Raw genomic sequence first — 20,383 nt, 5'->3', positions numbered from 1 at the left:
GAAGACGCAGAAGCAAGAACAAGCACGCACACAGACACAGATGTAAGAACAGGAACGGACACACAGACACAGAGGCAAAAGCAGCACGGACGCGGAGGCTAGATTAAGCACACACGCACACGCACACGCAGAAGCAAGAACAAGCACGCACACAGACACAGCGGCAAAAATCAGCACGGACACACAGACACAGAAGCTAGATTAAGCACACACGCACACGCAGACACAGAATCAAGAACAAGCACGCACGCAGACACAGAGGCAAAAAGCGGTACGGACACACAGACACAGTGGCAAAAAGCAGCACGGACGCAGAGGCTAGATTAAGCACACACGCACACGCAGACGCAGAAGCAAGAATAAGCACGCACACACACACAGACAAGAACAAGCAGGCACACACACACACACAGACAAGAACAGGCACGCACACACATCCCATTAGCTTTCTACTCCTCCTCCCGTTTTAGCAGCCGTAACGAACCGTCGAGTCATCACGGAAACAACCGTTCATCTTCTGCTGCCTAGGCAACCACACTCAAATGCTGCTTATTACGTGCCATCGGCACAGTTTCGTGTCAGGCAGTAAATCTTTCCATGCTTCAATGGATTCTGACCACTGGAAACATTGACATTAAATAAATGACAGTCTCCGCTGTCTTTATGTTCATCTTTACGAGGTCGATATATTGAGTACCAGTTGCATACTGCGGCCGATCTAATCGTCTCGCCCCTCCCCACAAATTTTGGGCCTTTTTAGTAGAGTAGAAAAGAATATTTGCAATCTTGATTTGTTATGTCATTTAACTGTCTTCTTTATCTTAGTTTCTTTTTCTATTTCAGAATATCACATCCTGTTGACAGAAAAGAAATTTCTTCATTCAGATGTGCCTTTCATATTTTCATCAACTTTTATTGTTCCTCAAAAGTCCAGAACAATCCCTCTCTCTCTCTTTCGGAGAGGCACAAGCACATACACAGACAAGTACACACATGGCAGTAACTTCCGCCTACCAAATTCAATCACAAAGCTTCGGTCGGCTTGGGGCTATAGCAGAAGACACTCGCCCAAGGTGCCACGTGATGGGACTGAACTTGAAACCATGTAGTCATTGCTGTGTTGATATATTTGGATATATATATGATACTAAACTTGATATTCATGAATTTCATGTTGATGTTCATGAAATAAAGCCTGCCTTTTAGCAGACAAAATATTCATAATTGTTCCTATGTTCTAATAAATTTTGATACTGATTATGTTACACCTGTATGAATAGTCAAATGTCTACTTAAGTGACCTTTTGTAGAAAATGATTTACCACAGGTGTCACAATGATATGGCTTCTCTCCTGTATGTGTACGTGTGTGTGATGTCAAAGGACTTCTATTAGAGAGTCATTTACCACAGGTATCGCAATGATATGGCTTCTCACCTGTATGAATACGCTTGTGACTGTTCAAGACACAACTTTGAGAGAAACATTTACCACAGATATCACTACTATTTAAACGAGGTAGGACCATTAAGGTTAAAGGATGATGATGATGATGAAAACACAAGAAAGACCAAATCAACGTCACTTAAAATTTTTATTCATTATTCCCATTCTTTTCTTCTCTCCCAACAAATTCCTCAAAAGTCCAGCACAATCATCCTCAGAAATCAAAGTCATTGCTGTGTTGATATATTTGGATATATATATGATACTAAACTTGATATTCATGAATTTCATGTTGACATCCATGAAATAAAGCCTGTCTTTTAGCAGACAAAATATTCATAATTGTTGCTATGTTGTAATAAATTTTCATATTGATTCTGTTACACCTGTGTATGAATAGTCAAATGTCTACTTAAGTTACCTTTTTCAGAGAATGATTTACCACAGATATCACAATGATAGGGCTTCTCTCCTGTATGTATTCGTTTGTGTTCAGGAAAGTCACAACTTCTAGAGAATGATTTACCACATATGTCACAATGATATGGCTTCTCTCCTGTATGAACACGTTTGTGAATAGTCAACTGACTATTCCAAGTGTATGATTTACCACAGATATTACAATGATATGGCTTCTCTCTTGTATAAGGGTTTTTTGGTGTAGTTAAATGATTCATCGTGAGAGAATAATTCGTCATACATATCACAAAGATAGCATTTTTTTCATTTCTATGAATATATTTTTGTTCAGTTGAGTCTCTATTTTCAGGGAATAATTTAATGTTGTTTCTTTATCTGAGATCTTGTTTAATATGTAAATCAGGATGTGAAAACTGTCCACTCCTTTGTAAAGTTATCCAAGCTTAATTAACCTGTAAAGCAATCACCTCCTCTATATTCCAGACAGCAAAGACTTGAAACTGTTGCTGTTAATTCCATCGTCCAGAAGAAATATTTCGCAGTATTTTGTCATAGACTTTCTTCAGATAAAGAGGTTGATGTATTGATGAATGCTCCTTATAAATATATCGTCTTCCTTTAGTCAATAAAAGTTGATGAAAATATCAAAGGCACATCTGAATGAAGAAATTTCTTTTCTGTCAACAGGATGTGATATTCTGAAATAGAAAAAGAAACTAAGATAAAGAAGACAGTTAAATGACATAACAAATCAAGATTGCAAACATTCTTTTCTACTCTAATAACAAGGCCCAAAATTTGTGGGGAGGGGCGAGACAATTAGATCGACACCTGTATGAAACTGGTACTCAGTTTATCGACCTCGTAAAGATGAAACACAAAACTCGTAAAGATGTACATAAAGACAGACGACACTGTCATTTATTTAATGTGGATTACATAAGAATGAAAAATCAAAGAACTTTCAAAACAATAATAAACAAAGTGGTAACGATGTCTGGACAAAAAACATTTTAGTCAATGTGTATTAAAACAATATCTTTTACATACCTACTAAAATGACTGGATATATAGATCACAGGATGTATAAGACCTACGCTGCAAAACAGTTTTGTTCTTTAGCAATTTTTCACACCAACATTTTAAGTGCTTAACAAGTAGACTTCGATTTCTTGTGGAGAGAGAGCAGGAGAGAGTGAATGAGCAAAGGTATGTTTTGTCTTCACACCCTGAACTGCTTTATCTACCAACGTACTGTCAATTTGAATAGCTGGTCCCTCTGTTGGGGACCAGCGATGACGGTTACTTGTGGATATATGCATAACTGGAAGGACAAATCCCTTTTTGGCTTTAGTTAATATGTATATATCTGTGTACACTGTGGGTACATAGGTGAGCTATCCATGGCTCCAATTGATGTTTTACTATTTAAATGAGATAGGACCACTAAGGTTAAAGGAAGATGATGATGAAAACACAAGAAAGACCAAATCAATGTCACTTAAAATTTTTATTCATTATTCCCATTCTTTTCTTCTCTCCCAACAAATTCCTCAAAAGTCCAGAACAATCTCTCTCTCTCTCTTTCGGAGAGGCACAAGCACATACACAGACATGTACACACACGGCAGTAACTTCCGCCTACCAAATTCAATCACAAAGCTTCGGTCGGCTTGGGGCTATAGCAGAAGACACTCGCCCAAGGTTCCACACAGTGGAACTGAACCTGAAACCATGTAGTCATTGCTGTGTTGATATATTTGGATATTTATATGATACTAAAGTTGATATTCATGAATTTCATGTTGATAGCAGACAAAATATTCATAATTGTTCTTATGTTGTAATAAATTTTGATATTGATTCTATTCCACCTGTATGAATAGTCAAATGTCTACTTAAGTGACTATTTCAGAGCATGATTTACCAGATATCACAATGATATGGCTTCTCTCTTGTATGCTTAAGTCTGTGTCTAGTTAAGCCACTACTTCCAGAGAATAATTTACCACAGATATCACAATGATATGGCTTCTCTCCTGTATGTACACGTTTGTGTTCAGTCAAGTTACTACTGTGAGAGAATGAATTTCCACAGGTATTGCAAAGATATGGCTTCTCTCTTGTATGAATACGTTTGTGCCTACTGAAGGTACCACTATCAGAGAATGATTTACCACAGATATTACAATCATATGGCTTCTTTCCTGTATGCGTACGCTTGTATTTAGTCAAGTGACTACTTCCAAAGAATGATTTACCACTTATATCACAATGATATGGCTTCTCTCCGGTATGTGTAAGTTTGTGTTTAGTCTAGGTACTACGATCAGAGAATGATTTTCCACAGATATCACAATGATATGGCTTCTCTCCTGTATGTGTATATTTGTGTCTAGTCAAGTCCCCACTCTTAAAGAATGATTTACCACAGATATCACAACGATATGGGTTCTCCCCTGTATGTGTACGCTTGAGACTATTCAAGACGCCAATTTGAGAGAATGATTTACCACGGATATCACAATGATATGGCTTCTCTCCAGTATGTGTAAATTTCTGTTTAGTCAAGGTACTACTATCAGAGAATGATTTTCCACAGGTAATGCAAACATATGGCTTCTCTCCTGTATGTGTACGCTTGTGTATAGTCAAGTGACTACTATGAAAGAATGATTTACCACAGATATCACAATGATATGGTCTTTCTCCAGCATGAATACGTTTGTGACAAGTCAAATAACTACTTGAAGGGAATGATTTACCACAGATATCACAATGATATGGCTTCTCTCCGGTATGTGTACGTTTGTGTATAGTGAAAACACTACTTTTAGAGAATGATTTACTGCAGATATCACAATGATATAGCTTCTCTCCTGTATGCATAAGTTTGTGTTGAGTTAAGGCAACACTTTGAGAGAATGATTTACTGCAGACATTACAATGATAAGGTTTCTCTCTTGTATGTGTGCGGATGTGCTTATTTAAGTCACTACTAGAAGAGACTGATTTACCACAGATTTTGCAATGATATGGCTTCTCTCCTGTATGAACGCGTGTGTGAATAGACAAGTGACCTTTACAAGTGTATGATTTACCACAGATATCACAATGATATGGCTTCTCTCCTGTATGTGTACGCTTGTGACTATTCAAGACGCCACTTTGAGAGAAAGATTTACCACAGATATCACAATGATATGGTCTTTCTCCAGTATGAATATGTATGTGACTAGTCAAATGAACACTTTCAGAGAATGATTTCTGGCCTGTATGTGTAACAGTGTGTCTAGTCAAGTGACCGTTCTGAGTACTCAGTTTATCGACCTCGTAAAGATGTACATAAAGACAGACGACACTGTCATTTATTGAATGTGGATTACATAAGAATGAAAAATCAAAGAACTTTCAAAACAATAATAAACGAAGTGGTAACGATGTCTGGACAAAAAACATTTTAGTCAATGTATATTAAAACAATATCATTTACATACCTACTAAAATGACTGGATATATAGATCACAGGATGTATAAGACCTACGCTGCAAAACAGTTTTGTTCTTTAGCAATTTTTCACACCAACATTTTAAGTGCTTAACAAGTAGACTTCGATTTCTTGTGGAGAGAGAGAAGGAGAGAGTGAATGAGCAAAGGTATGTTTTGTCTTCACACCCTGAACTGCTTTATCTACCAACGTACTGTCAATTTGAATAGCTGGTCCCTCTGTTGGGGACCAGCGATGACAGTTACTTGTGGATATATGCATAACTGGAAGGACAAATCCCTTTTTGGCTTTAGTTAATATGTATATATCCGTGTACACTGAGCTATCCATGGCTCCAATTGATGTTTTACTATTTAAACGAGGTAGGACCACTAAGGATAAAGGAAGATGATGATGAAAACACAAGAAAGACCAAATCAATGTCACTTAAAATTTTTATTCATTATTCCCATTCTTTTCTTCTCTCCCAACAAATTCCTCAAAAGTCCAGAACAATCCCTCTCTCTCTCTTTCGGAGAGGCACAAGCACATACACAGACATGTACACACACGGCAGTAACTTCCGCCTACCAAATTCAGTCACAAAGCTTCGGTCGGCTTGGGGCTATAGCAGAAGACACTCACCCAAGATGCCACGCGGTGGACCTGAACTTGAAACCATGTAGTCATCGCTGTGTTGATATATTTGGATATATATATGATACTAAACTTGATATTCATGAATTTCATGTTGATGTTCATGAAATAAAGCCTGTCTATTAGCAGACAAAATATTCATAATTGTTCCTACGTTCTAATAAATTTTGATACTGATTATGTTACACCTGTATGAATAGTCAAATGTCTACTTAAGTGACACTTTTCAGAGAACGATTCACCGCAGATATCACAATATGGCTTCTCGCCTGTATGTGTACGTTTGTGACTATTCAAGACGCCAATTTGAGGGAATGATTTATCAGATATCACAATAAAATGGCTTCTCTTTTGTATGCTTAAGTTTGTGTCTAGTTAAGCCACTACTTCCAGAGTATGATTTACCACAGATATCACAATGATATGGCTTCTCTCCTGTATGTACACGTTTGTGTTCAGTCAAGTTACTACTCCGAGAGAATGATTTACCACAGATATCACAATGATATGGCTTCTCTCCCGTATGTGTAAGTTTGTGTTTTGTCAAGGTACTACTATCAGAGAATGATTTTCCACAGATATCACAATGATATGGCTTCTCTCCTGTATGTACACGTTTGTGTTCAGTCAAGTTACTACTCTGAGAGAATGATTTACCACAGATATCACAACGATATGGCTTCTCTCCTGTATGCGTACGCTTGTGTATAGTCAAGTGACTACTTCCAAAGAATGATTTACCACAAATATCACAATGATATGGCTTCTCTCCGGTATGTCTACGTTTGTGTTTAGTCAAGGTACTACTATCAGAGAATGATTTTCCACAGATATCACAACGATATGGGTTCTCCCCTGTATGTGTACGCTTGTGACTATTCAAGACGCCAATTTGAGAGAATGATTTACCACAGATATCACAATGATATGGCCTCTCTCCAGTATGTGTAAGTTTGTGTCTAGTCAAGGTACTACTATCAGAGAATGATTTTCCACAGGTATTGCAAAGAAATGGCTTCTCACCTGTATGCGTGTATTTGTGTCTAGTCAAGTTCCCAGTATGAAAGAATGATTTACCACAGATATCACAATGATATGCTCTTTCTCCAGTATGAATACGTATGTGACAAGTCAAATAACTACTTGATGAGAATGATTTACCACATATGTCACAATGATATGGCTTCTCTCCTGTATGAACACGTTTGTGAATAGTCAACTGACTATTACAATTGCATGATTTACCACAGATATCACAATGATACGGTTTCTCTCCTGTATGCATAAGTTTGTGTCTAGTTAAGCCACTACTTTGAGCGAATGATTTACCACAGATATCACAATGATATGGCTTCTGCCCTGTATGTGTACGCTTGTGTTTAGTTAAGGCAACACTTTTAGAGAATGATTTACTGCAGATATTACAATGATAAGGTTTCTCTCTTGTATAAGGGTTTTTTGGTGTAGTTAAATGATTCATCATGAGAGAATAATTCGTCATACATATCACAAAGATAGCATTTTTTTCATTTCTATGAATATATTTTTGTTCAATTGAGTCTCTATTTTCAGGCAATAATTTAATGTTGCTTCTTTTATCTGAGATCTTGTTTAATATGTAAATCAGGATGTGAAAACTGTCCACTCCTTTGTAAAGTTATCCAAGCTTAATTAACCTGTAAAGCAATCATCTCCTCTATATTCCAGACAGCAAAGACTTGAAATTGTTGCTGCTAATTCCATCATGCAGAAGAAATATTTTGCCATATTTTTTTCAGAAATTTTCTTTGTATAAAAAGATCGAAGTATTGATGAATGCTCTTTATAAATATATCGGCTTCCTTTAGTTGATGAAAGTTAATAAAAATATCAGAGGCACATCTGAATGAAGTAATTTCTTTTATGTGAACAGGATGTAATATTCTGAAATAGGAAATGAAACAGTAAGATAAAGCGGATAGTTAACGACATAGCAATTCAACATTGCAAATATTGTTTTCTACTCTAGGCACACAGCCTGAAATTTGGGGGAAGAGGGCCAGTCAATTAGATCGACCCTCTCTGTCTCTGGCTTAGTGAAGTTCTTCACCTTCCAGCTCAGAAGGAAAATAGGGTTAGAGAGAAAATGCCGGTCCACGAAAATGTTTCAAAATCGATGGAAGAATGTTGCACGAATGTTGCGTATGGATGGGACCGCTTGAATACAAAGCAGGATGAACCCTAAGTCTCAGTGGTGAGGCGGGACCCGTGGCGTCCGAGCATATCCCGCCTCCCTACTCCATGCTGTAAGGTTGTCTTGTATATTTAATCATACGATATATCTGGCCTCATATCAGATTGCACTGTCCCCTCTTCGCTGTCCCCTTGTAGGAAATACAAAATTGGCGAAATGCTTAGCGGTATTTCGCCTGTCTTTCTGTTCCGGGTACAAATTCCCATGAGGCCGAATTTGCCTTTCATCCTTTCGGGGTCGCATTGAGGTCGATCTAATCGACTTAATCCCTTCCCCCAAAGTCGAGCACTTGTGCTTCCGGTAGAATGGATTATCATCGTCATTGTTTCATTCTCTCGGCGGCAAGCTGAAATAAGACCAGACCGAATTTACCTTTCATCCTTTTCGAGAAATACTAAGTTCCCTTTAATCGACTTCCCACTCCAACGAAACATTGCTGGCCCTGGGCCAAAATATGAAACCACAATCATCATTAATGTTATTTCGGCAATCTTTGTCAACTGACCGTTTTATCAGTGGCTTATAAAGAACAGGACAATACATATTAATGTTGTATTCTTCAATCGGTTTCCTCTCATTCTACTAATTAATTACGCCGTTTTTCTCTCATTTTACCAATTAATTTCCTTTATATCACATCTGACTATCGATCATCAGTTTTCATAAACAACAGATAAACATTACATTTTTCAATTTATTTAGGACCAGCAAATATATTTTCCTAATTATGTCTTCGCTTCGAAAAATAATTACTGTAACAACGAGAGGTTGGCATAATTCTATTGCTTACGTCATTATTAGTCGTATTACTATCACCATTACGACCTGGAAGAAAATATTTCCTCAACTTACCACATTCAGATATAAACAGTCGAGTCAGTGATAACGCCCTTAATTAAGAAATTAATTGGACCCTCGTTCAAGTATTGTACAAATTATTTCCCTTGATGCGATTGTATTTCTTCAATTCTCGACTGTTTGGATCCATTCCAGTTTTTGTATTTATCCTGTTCTGTCAAGAACTTGCCTTCCACTTAATTCCAATTTTCACCAGATTATTCTAGCAAAGTCTATTAATATATTCTACTGGCAGCTTCTTCAGACTCGCATCGCTCCAATTAAATGAAATGCAATGAATAAAAAACTTTCTTCATCTCATTTCTTTATTCCTGTTGTCATTTCATTAATCTCTACCTTTTTCTTTTTGACTCTGATGAAAGAATATCCCAAAACCAGCTGTAATACTTTGAATCTTTGGTAAATTTTCAGATTTACCCCCGCACGACTTTCACTAGTGTGTTAGGGTCATGGTTTTAGCAATGGCTCGATAACGAGCGGCGGTGAATATAAAGATCCTCACCCGGGAACGAAATAAAAAGATTCCATTTTCAGTGATAACTTACGGTAAAACGTATATATACGTATATATATAATGATTTTTTTAAATGGAATCTCACGTTTCTGGTTCTGGACGATCCGATTCTCCAAAAAAATTTTCAATAAATTTCACTTGCACCAACGACTCACCCCTTCTTATTTTTCACTTTTCCTGGAACCTTTTTTTTTTTTTGCCGAATTACGTAGCAAAATACGAAAATTACGATTCTGAAAAACTTGATACCTCTGCAATTATTTCTACTCAATTCCTCACCTTTATCATCATCGTTTAACGTCCGTTTTCCATGCTAGCATGGGTTGGACGATTTGACTGAGGACTGATGAAACCAGATGGCTACACCAGGCTCCAAACTGATTTGGCAGAGTTTCTACAGCTGGATGCCCTTCCTAACGCCAACTACTCCGAGAGTGTACTGGGTGCTTTTACGTGTCACCCGAACGAGGGCCAGTCAGGAGCTGCTACACCAGTCATTGGGTATGACACCTTCATGAATCACCTGGATCACAATATGGGGGACTAGACTATAGCCGACACTTCCAGATATTTTAAGCACCTCTGCGGTGACTCCTGAAGGGTCTGGGGCTTTCCCTGTCTTCACACCCTGAACTGCTTTATCTACCAACGTACTGTCAATTTGAATAGCTGGTCCCTCTGTTGGGGACCAGCGATGACAGTTACTTGTGGATATATGCATAACTGGAAGGACAAATCCCTTTTTGGCTTTAGTTAATATGTATATATCCGTGTACACTGTGGGTACATAAATGAGCTATCCATGGCTCTACACTGATGTTTTACGATTTAAACGAGGTAGGACCACAAAGGTTAAAGGATGATGATGATGAAAACACAAGAAAGACCAAATCAATGTCACTTAAAATTTTTATTCATTATTCCGATTCTTTTCTTCTCTCCCAACAAATTCCTCAAAAGTCCAGCACAATCCTCTTCAAAAATCAAAGTCATTGCTGTGTTGATATATTTGGATATATACATGATACTAAATTTGATATTCATGAATTTCATGTTGACGTTCATGAAATAAAGCCTGTCTTTTAGCAGACAAAATATTTATAATTGTTGCTATGTTGTAATAAATTTTGATATTGATTCTGTTACACCTGTATGAATAGTCAAATGTCTACTTAAGTGACCTTCTTGAGGGAATGATTTACCACAGATATCACACTGATATGGCTTCTCTCCTGTATGTGTACATTTGTGACTAGTCAAATGACTATTTGTAGAGAATGATTTCCCACAGATATCACAATGATAGGGTTTTTCTTTTGTATGTGTAAGATTGTGTTTATTCAAGTTACTTCTGTGAGAGAATGATTTACCACAGATGTCACAATGATATGGCTTCTCTCCTGTATGTGTACGTTTGTGTGATGTCAAAGCACTACTATTAGAGAGTGATTTACCACAGGTATCACAATATGGCTTCTCACCTGTATGAATACGCTTGTGACTATTCAAGACGCAACTTTGAGAGAAAGATTTACCACAGATATCACAATGATATGGTTTTTCTCCAGTATGAATACGTATGTGAATAGTCAACTGACTATTATAAGAGTATGATTTACCACAAATATCACAAGGATATGATTTCTGGCCTGTATGTGTAAGATTGTGTTTAGTCAACTGACCGTTCTGAGAGAATGATTTACCACAGATATCACAATGATATGGTCTTTCTCCAGTATGAATACGTTTGTGACAAGTCAAATGACTACTTGAAGAGAATGATTTACCACAGATATCACAATGATGTGGTTTCTCTCCTGTATGTGTATGTTTGTGCTTAGTTAAGTAAATACTATCACAGAATGATTTAGCACAAATATCACAATGATATGATTTCTGGCCTGTATGTGTAAGATTGTGCTTAGTCAACTGACTGTTCTGAGAGAATGATTTACCACAAATGTCACAAAGATATGGCTTCTCTCCTGTATGTGTATGTCTGTGTTTATTTAAGTTAAATCTAAGAGAGAATGAGTTACCACAGATATCACAATGATATGGCCTCTCTCCTGTATGAATGCGTTTGTGTCTAGTTAAGTCATTACTTTCGGAGAAAGATTTACCACAAATATCACAACGATATGGCTTCTCTCCTGTATGTCTATGCTTGTGCTTAGTTAAGTAAATACTTTCAGAGAATGATTTACCACAAATATCACAATGATATGGCTTCTCTCCTGTATGTCTATGCTTGTGTCTAGTCAACGTATCATTTTGAGAGAATGATTTACCACAAATATCACAACGATATGGCTTCTCTCCTGTATGTGTAAGTTTGTGTTTAGACAACTGACCATTCTGGGAGAATGATTTACCACAAATATCACAACGATATGGCTTCTCTCCTGTATGTGTAAGTTTGTGTTTAGACAACTGACCATTCTGGGAGAATGATTTACCACAAATATCACAATGATATGGCTTCTCTCCTGTATGTGTAAGTTTGTGTTTAGACAACTGACCATTCTGGGAGAATGATTTACCACAAATATCACAATGATATGGCTTCTCTCCTGTATGTATAAGTTTGTGTGTAGTGAAGATACCAATTAGAGAAAATGATTTACCACAGATATCACAATGATAGGGCTTCTCTCCTGTATGTGTGCGGATGTGCTTAGTTAAGTCACTACTATGAGAGAATGATTTACCACAGATTTTGCAATGATATGGCTTCTCTCCTGTATGAACACGTTTGTGAATAGTCATGGCACTGCTCCGAGAGAACGATTTTCCACAGATATTACAATGATATGGTTTCTCTCCTGTATGTATACGTTTGTGTTCAGGCAAGTCACCACTTCTGGAAAATGATTTACCACATATGTCACAATGATATGGCTTCTCTCCTGTATGAACACGTTTGTGAATAGTCAACTGACTATTCCAAGTGTATGATTTACCACAGATATTACAATAATATGGCTTCTCTCCTGTATGCATAAGTTTGTGTCTAGTTAAGCCACCACTTTTAGAGAATGATTTACTACAGATATTACAGTGATATGGCTTCTCTCCTGTATGTGTACGCTTGTGTTTAGTTAAGGCACCACTTTGAGAGAATGATTTACCACAGATATCACAATGATATGGCTTCTCTCCTGTATGTGTACGCCTGTGTTTAGTTAAGACACCACTTTGAGAGAATGATTTACCACAGATATCACAATGATATGGCTTCTCTCCTGTATGAACACGTTTGTGAATAGTCAACTGACTCTGATATGAGTATGATTCACCACAGATATCACAATGATATGGTTTCTCTCCAGTATGTCTACGTATGTGTATAGTGAAAACACCACTTTTAGCGAATGATTTACTGCAGATATTACAATGATATGGCTTCTCTCTTGTATAAGGTTTTTTTGGTGTAGTTAAATGATTCATCGTGAGAGAATAATTCGTCATACATATCAAAATGATAGTATTTTTTTCATTTCTATGGATATATTTTTGTTCAGTTGAGTCTCTATTTTCAGGGAATAATTTAATGTTGTTTCTTTTATCTGAGATCTTGTTTAATATGTAAATCAGGATGTGAAAACTGTCCACTCCTTTGTAAAGTTATCCAAGCTTAATTAACCTGTAAAGCAATCATCTCCTCTATATTCCAGACAGCAAAGACTTGAAATTGTTGCTGTTAATTCCATCGTCCAGAAGAAATATTTTGCCATATTTTTTTCATAGATTTTGTTTCTATAAAAAGGTCGAAGTATTGATGAATGCTCTTTATAAATATATCGGCTTCCTTTAGTTGATGAAAGTTAATAAAAATATCAGAGGCACATCTGAATGAAGTAATTTCTTTTATGTGAACAGGATGTAATATTCTGAAATTGGAAAAGAAACAGTAAGATAAAGCGGATAGTTAACGACATAGCAATTCAACATTGCAAATATTGTTTTCTACTCTAGGCACACAGCCTGAAATTTGGCGGGAGAGGGCCAGTCAATTAGATCGACCCTCTCTGTCTCTGGCTTAGTGAAGTTCTTCACCTTCCAGCTCAGAAGGAAAATAGGGTTAGAGAGAAAATGCCGGTCCACGAAAATGTTTCAAAATCGATGGAAGAATGTTGCACGAATGTTGCGTATGGATGGGACCGCTTGAATACAAAGCAGGATGAACCCTAAGTCTCAGTGGTGAGGCGGGACCTGTGGCGTCCGAGCATATCCCGCCTCCCTACTCCATGCTGTAAGGTTGTCTTGTATATTTAATCATACGATATATCTGGCCTCATATCAGATTGCACTGTCCCCTCTTCGCTGTCCCCTTGTAGGAAATACAAAATTGGCGAAATGCTTAGCGGTATTTCGCCTGTCTTTCTGTTCCGGGTACAAATTCCCATGAGGCCGAATTTGCCTTTCATCCTTTCGGGGTCGCATTGAGGTCGATCTAATCGACTTAATCCCTTCCCCCAAAGTCGAGCACTTGTGCTTCCGGTAGAATGGATTATCATCGTCATTGTTTCATTCTCTCGGCGGCAAGCTGAAATAAGACCAGACCGAATTTACCTTTCATCCTTTTCGAGAAATACTCAGTTCCCTTTAATCGACTTCCCACTCCAACGAAACATTGCTGGCCCTGGGCCAAAATATGAAACCACAATCATCATTAATGTTATTTCGGCAATCTTTGTCAACTGACCGTTTTATCAGTGGCTTATAAAGAACAGGACAATACATATTAATGTTGTATTCTTCAATCGGTTTCCTCTCATTCTACTAATTAATTACGCCGTTTTTCTCTCATTTTACCAATTAATTTCCTTTATATCACATCTGACTATCGATCATCAGTTTTCATAAACAACATATAAACATTACATTTTCCAAGTTATTTAAGACCAGCAAATATATTTTCCTAATTATGTCTTCGCTTCGAAAAATAATTACTGTAACAACGAGAGGTTGGCATAATTCTATTGCTTACGTCATTATTAGTCGTATTACTATCACCATTACGACCTGGAAGAAAATATTTCCTCAACTTACCACATTCAGATATAAACAGTCGAGTCAGTGATAACGCCCTTAATTAAGAAATTAATTGGACCTTCGTTCAAGTATTGTACAAATTATTTCCCTTGATGCGATTGTATTTCTTCAATTCTCGACTGTTTGGATCCATTCCAGTTTTTGTATTTATCCTGTACTGTCAAGAACTTGCCTTCCACTTAATTCCAATTTTCACCAGATTATTCTAGCAAAGTCTATTAATATATTCTACTGGCAGCTTCTTCAGACTCGCATCGCTCCAATTAAATGAAATGCAATGAATAAAAAACTTTCTTCATCTCATTTTTTTATTCCTGTCGTCATTTCATTAATCTCTACACTTCTTTTTCCCCCTTTTTGACTCTTTTACTCATTTCAGTCATTTGACTGCGGCCATGCTGGAGCACCGCCTTTAGTCGTGCAGATTGACCCCAGGACTTATTCTTTGTAAGCCTAGTACTAATTCTATCGGTTAATTTTGCTGAACAGCTAAGTTACGGGGACGTAAACAAACAAGCATCGGTTGTGAAGTGATGTTGGGGGGACAAACACAGACACACAATCACATACATATACATATATACGACGGGCTTCTTTCAGTTTCCGTCTACCAAATCCACTCACAAGGCTTTGGTTGGCTTGAGGCTATAGTAGAAGACACTTGCCTAAGGTGCCACGCAGTGGGACTGAACCCGGAACCATGTGGTTCGTAAGCATATGCCTGCATGTATGTGTGTGTATATATTTGTGTGTCTGTCACCCCAGCATCGCTTGACAAACAATGGTTGTGTGTTTTCCTCCCCAGGAAACACCATTTCCACTTGGCTATGGTGACACATCTGATGCTTCCCATGCCCAACTTTTCTCTCAGGGCGCTCACACTCTGTCATGTCTGCACACTGACATTACACATGCAGCAGAGCATAATGGGTGACTAGACTATAGTCGACACTGCCAGATATCTTAAGCATCTCTGCGGTGACTCCTGATGGGTCGGGGGCCTTCCCTGTCTTCACACCCGGAACTGCTTTATCTACCAAGGTGCTGTCAATTTGAATAGCTGGTCCCTCTGTTGGGAACCAGCGATGACAGTTACTTGTCGATATATGCATAACTGGAAGAACAAATCCCTTTTTGGCTTTAGTTAATATGTATATATCCGTGTACACTGTGGGTACCCACAGTGTACACGGATATAAACGAGGTAGGACCACTAAGGTTAAAGGAAGATGATGATGAAAACACAAGAAAGACCAAATCAATGTCACTTAAAATTTTTATTCATTATTCCCATTCTTTTCTTCTCTCCCAACAAATTCCTCAAATGTCCAGCACAATCCTCTTCAAAAATTCAAAGTCATTGCTGTGTTGATATATTTGGATATATACATAATACTAAAGTTGATATTCATAATATATTTTCATATTGATTCTGTTACACCTGTATGAATAATCAAATGTCTACTTAAGTGACCTTTTTCAGAGAATGATTTACCGCAGATATCACAATGATATGGCTTTTCTCCTGTATGAATACGTATATGACAAGTCAAATAACTACTTGAAGAGAAAGATTTACAATGATATGGCTTCTCTCTTGTATGTGTAAGATGGTGTTTAGTTAAGTCATTGCTTGCAAAGAATGATTTACCACAAATATCTCAATGATATGGCTTCTCTCCTGTATGAACACGTTTGGGAATAGTCAACTGACTATTCCAACTGTATGATTTAGAACAGATATTACAATGATATGGCTTCTCTCTTGTATAAGGTTTTTTTGGTGTAGTTAAATGATTCATCATGAGAGAATAATTCGTCATACACATCACAATGATAGCATTTTCTTCATTTCTATGGATATATTTTTGTTCAGTTGAGTCTCTATTTTCAGGGAATAATTTAATGTTGTTTCTTTTATCTGAGATCTTGTTTAATATGTAAATCAGGATGTGAATACTGTCCACTCCTTTGTAAAGTTATCCAAGCTTAAGTAACCGGCAAAGCAATCACCTCCTCTATATTCCAGACAGCAAAGACTTGAAATTGTTGCTGTGAATTCCATCGTCCAGAAGAAATATTTCGCAGTATTTTGTCATAGACTTTCTTCAGATAAAGAGGTTGATGTATTGATGAATGCTCCTTATAAATATATCGTCTTCCTTTAGTCAATAAAAGTTGATGAAAATATCAAAGGCACATCTGAATGAAGAAATTTCTTTTCTGTCAACAGGATGTGATATTCTGAAACCGAAAAAGAAACTAAGATAAAGAAGACAGTTAAATGACATAACAAATCAAGATTGTAAACATTCTTTTCTACTCTAATAACAAGGCCCAAAATTTGTGGGGAGGGGCGAGACAATTAGATCGACTCCTGTATGAAACTGGTACTCAGTTTATCGACCTCGTAAAGATGAAACACAAAACTCGTAAAGATGTACATAAAGACAGACGACACTGTCATTTATTTGATGTGGATTACATAAGAATGAAAAATCAAAGAACTTTCAAAACAATAATAAACGAAGTGGTAACGCTGTCTGGACAAAAAACATTTTAGTCAATGTGTATTAAAACAATATCTTTTACATACCTACTAAAATGACTGGATATATAGATCACAGGATGTATAAGACCTCCGCTGCAAAACAGTTTTGTTTCTTTAGCAATTTTTCACACCAAAATTTTAAGTGCTTAACAAGTAGACTTCGATTTCTTGTGGAGAGAGAGCAGGAGAGAGTGAATGAGCAAAGGTATGTTTTGTCTTCACACCCTGAACTGCTTTATCTACCAACGTACTGTCAATTTGAATAGCTGGTCCCTCTGTTGGGGACCAGCGATGACAGTTACTTGTCGATATATGCATAACTGGAAGGACAAATCCCTTTTTGGCTTTAGTTAATATGTATATATCCGTGTACACTGTGGGTACATAAATGAGCTATCCATGGCTCCAATTGATGTTTTACTATTTAAACAAGGTAGGACCACTAAGGATAAAGGAAGATAATGATGAAAACACAAGAAAGACCAAATCAATGTCACTTAAAATTTTTATTCATTATTCCCATTCTTTTCTTCTCTCCCAACAAATTCCTCAAAAGTCCAGCACAATCCCTCTCTCTCTTTCGGAGAGGCACAAGCACATACACAGACATGTACACACATGGCATTAACTTCCGCCTACCAAATTCAATCACAAAGCTTCGGTCGGCCCGGGGTTATAGCAAAAGACACTCGCCCAAGATGCCACGCGATGCGACTGAACCTGAAACCATGTAGCTGGGAAGCAAGCTTCCTAACCACACAGCCATCTCTTCAAAAATCAAAGTCATCGCTGTGTTGATATATTTGGATATATACATGATACTAAAGTTGATATTCATGAATTTCATGTTGACGTTCATGAAACTTAAGTTGTTAACATCAAGCTTGAGGAGGAATAAAGCCTGTGTTTTAGCAGACAAAATATTCATACTTGTTGCTATTTTGTAATAAATTTTTATATTGATTCTGTTACACCTGTGTATGAATAGTCAAATGTCTACTTAAGTTACCTTTTTGAGGGAATGATTTACCACAGTTGTTACAATGATATGGCTTCTCTCCTGTATGGACACGTTTGTGAATAGTCAACTGACTATGTCCAGAGAATGATTTACTGCAGATATCGCAATGATATGGCTTCTCTCATGTATGTGTAAGTTTGTGCTTAGTTAAGTAATTGCTATCAAAGAATGATTTACCACAAATATCGCAATGATATGGTCTTTCTCCAGTATGAATACGTTTGTGTCTAGTTAAGTCACTACTTTCAAAGTATGATTTACCACAGATGTCACAATGATACTGTTTCTCTCCTGTATGAGTAAGTTTGTGTCTTGTCAAGGTATAACTTTGAGAGAATGATTTACCACAAATATCACAATGATATGGCTTCTCTCCTGTATGTCTACGTCTGTGCTTAGTTAAGTCACTACTTTCAAAGAATGATTTACCACAGATATGACAACGATATGGCTTCTCTCCTGTATGTCTAAGCTTGTGTCTAGTCAACGTAGAACTCTCAGAGAATGATTTACCACAAATGTCACAATGATATGGCTTCTCTCCTGTATGAACACGTTTGTGAATAGTCAACTGACTATTACAAATGTATGATTTACCACAGATTTCACAATGGTATGGCTTCTCTCCTGTATGTGTATGTGTGTGTGATGTCAAAGGACTACTATTAGAGAGTGATTTACCACAGGTATCGCAATGATATGGCTTCTCACCTGTATGAATACGCTTGTGACTGTTCAAGACACAACTTTGAGAGAAACATTTACCACAGATATCACTACTATTTAAACGAGGTAGGACCATTAAGGTTAAAGGATGATGATGATGAAAACACAAGAAAGACCAAATCAACGTCACTTAAAATTTTTATTCATTATTCCCATTCTTTTCTTCTCTCCCAACAAATTCCTCAAAAGTCCAGCACAATCATCCTCAGAAATCAAAGTCATTGCTGTGTTGATATATTTGGATATATATATGATACTAAACTTGATATTCATGAATTTCATGTTGACATCCATGAAATAAAGCCTGTCTTTTAGCAGACAAAATATTCATAATTGTTGCTATGTTGTAATAAATTTTGATACTGATTATGCTACACATGTATGAATAGTCAAATGTCTACTTAAGTGACCTTTTTCAGAGAATGATTTACCGCAGATATCACAATGATATGGCTTCTCTCCTGTATGGACACGTTTGTGAATAGTCAAGAGATTATTCCAAATGTATGATTTACCACAGATATCACTGGGATATGGCTTTTCTCCTGTATGAATACGCTTGTGACTATTCCAGACACCACTTTAAGAGAATGATTTACCACAGATATCACAATGATATGGCTTCTCTCCTGTATGTATACGTTTGTGTTCAGGCAAGTGACAACTTCTAGAGAATGATTTACCACATATGTCACAATGATATGGCTTCTCTCCTGTATGAACACGTTTGTGAATAGTCAACTGACTATTCCAAGTGTATGATTTACCACAGATATTACGATGATATGGCTTCTCTCTTGTATAAAGGTTTTTTGGTGTAGTTAAATGATTCATCGTGAGAGAATAATTCGTCATACATATCACAAAGATAGCATTTTTTTCATTTCTATGAATATATTTTTGTTCAGTTGAGTCTCTATTTTCAGGGAATAATTTAATGTTGTTTCTTTTATCTGAGATCTTGTTTAATATGTAAATCAGGATGTGAAAACTGTCCACTCCTTTGTAAAGTTATCCAAGCTTAAGTAACCGGCAAAGCAATCACCTCCTCTATATTCCAGACAGCAAAGACTTGAAATTGTTGCTGTGAATTCCATCGTCCAGAAGAAATATTTCGCAGTATTTTGTCATAGACTTTCTTCAGATAAAGAGGTTGATGTATTGATGAATGCTCCTCATAAATATATCGTCTTCCTTTAGTCAATAAAAGTTGATGAAAATATCAAAGGCACGTCTGAATGAAGAAATTTCTTTTCTGTCAACAGGATGTGATATTCTGAAACAGAAAAAGAAACTAAGATAAAGAAGACAGTTAAATGACATAACAAATCAAGATTGCAAACATTCTTTTCTACTCTAATAACAAGGCCCAAAATTTGTGGGGAGGGGCGAGACAATTAGATCGACTCCTGT

At 36.9% G+C, this 20,383-nt stretch overlaps 4 protein-coding genes and 1 pseudogene across 5 annotated transcripts in view; all 5 read right to left on the bottom strand.

Moving 5' to 3' along the window:
* Positions 1 to 1,574: 1,574 nt before the first annotated feature.
* Positions 1,575 to 3,669, bottom strand: LOC149129266 (uncharacterized). The gene is made up of 2 exons (XM_089346661.1): positions 2,916 to 3,669; positions 1,575 to 2,563 (listed from the first exon to the last, which is right to left on the bottom strand). Exon 2 carries the CDS (start codon positions 2,141 to 2,143, stop codon positions 1,826 to 1,828), a length of 318 nt encoding a protein of 105 aa, XP_089202787.1. The 5' UTR covers positions 2,144 to 2,563; positions 2,916 to 3,669; the 3' UTR covers positions 1,575 to 1,825.
* On the bottom strand, positions 3,652 to 5,275 carry LOC149129265 (uncharacterized; annotated as a pseudogene).
* A 514-nt stretch (positions 5,276 to 5,789) lies between these two features.
* Positions 5,790 to 9,653, bottom strand: LOC149129264 (uncharacterized). 2 transcript variants are annotated; one of them, XM_089346650.1, is made up of 2 exons: positions 9,095 to 9,653; positions 5,790 to 7,932 (listed from the first exon to the last, which is right to left on the bottom strand). In XM_089346650.1, exon 2 carries the CDS (start codon positions 7,508 to 7,510, stop codon positions 6,332 to 6,334), a length of 1,179 nt encoding a protein of 392 aa, XP_089202776.1. In that variant the 5' UTR covers positions 7,511 to 7,932; positions 9,095 to 9,653; the 3' UTR covers positions 5,790 to 6,331. The 2 variants fall into 2 exon arrangements, with proteins under 2 accessions (XP_089202776.1, XP_089202777.1); XM_089346651.1 differs by having other exon boundaries at positions 9,033 to 9,160.
* Positions 9,654 to 10,579: 926 nt separating this feature from the next.
* Positions 10,580 to 20,383, bottom strand: part of LOC149129256 (uncharacterized) — a 53,149-nt gene continuing 43,345 nt past the window's right edge. The window contains exon 6 of the mRNA XM_089346668.1: positions 10,580 to 13,238. Within this exon, the coding sequence (XP_089202794.1) occupies positions 10,725 to 13,238 (2,514 nt within the window). The 3' untranslated portion in view covers positions 10,580 to 10,724. The remainder of the gene's footprint in view (positions 13,239 to 20,383) is intronic.
* On the bottom strand, positions 15,931 to 19,169 carry LOC149129263 (uncharacterized). The gene is made up of 2 exons (XM_089346654.1): positions 17,269 to 19,169; positions 15,931 to 16,916 (listed from the first exon to the last, which is right to left on the bottom strand). The coding sequence occupies exon 1, from the start codon at positions 19,044 to 19,046 to the stop codon at positions 18,366 to 18,368; it is 681 nt and encodes a 226-aa protein (XP_089202780.1). The 5' UTR covers positions 19,047 to 19,169; the 3' UTR covers positions 15,931 to 16,916; positions 17,269 to 18,365.

The sequence above is a fragment of the Octopus bimaculoides genome, unplaced genomic scaffold (assembly GCF_046866305.1).
Source record: "Octopus bimaculoides isolate indiv1 unplaced genomic scaffold, ASM4686630v1 contig88, whole genome shotgun sequence".
Taxonomy (NCBI): domain Eukaryota; kingdom Metazoa; phylum Mollusca; class Cephalopoda; order Octopoda; family Octopodidae; genus Octopus; species Octopus bimaculoides.
Note: the sequence above shows the minus strand (reverse complement) of the source record. Positions and strands in the feature narration are given on the sequence as shown.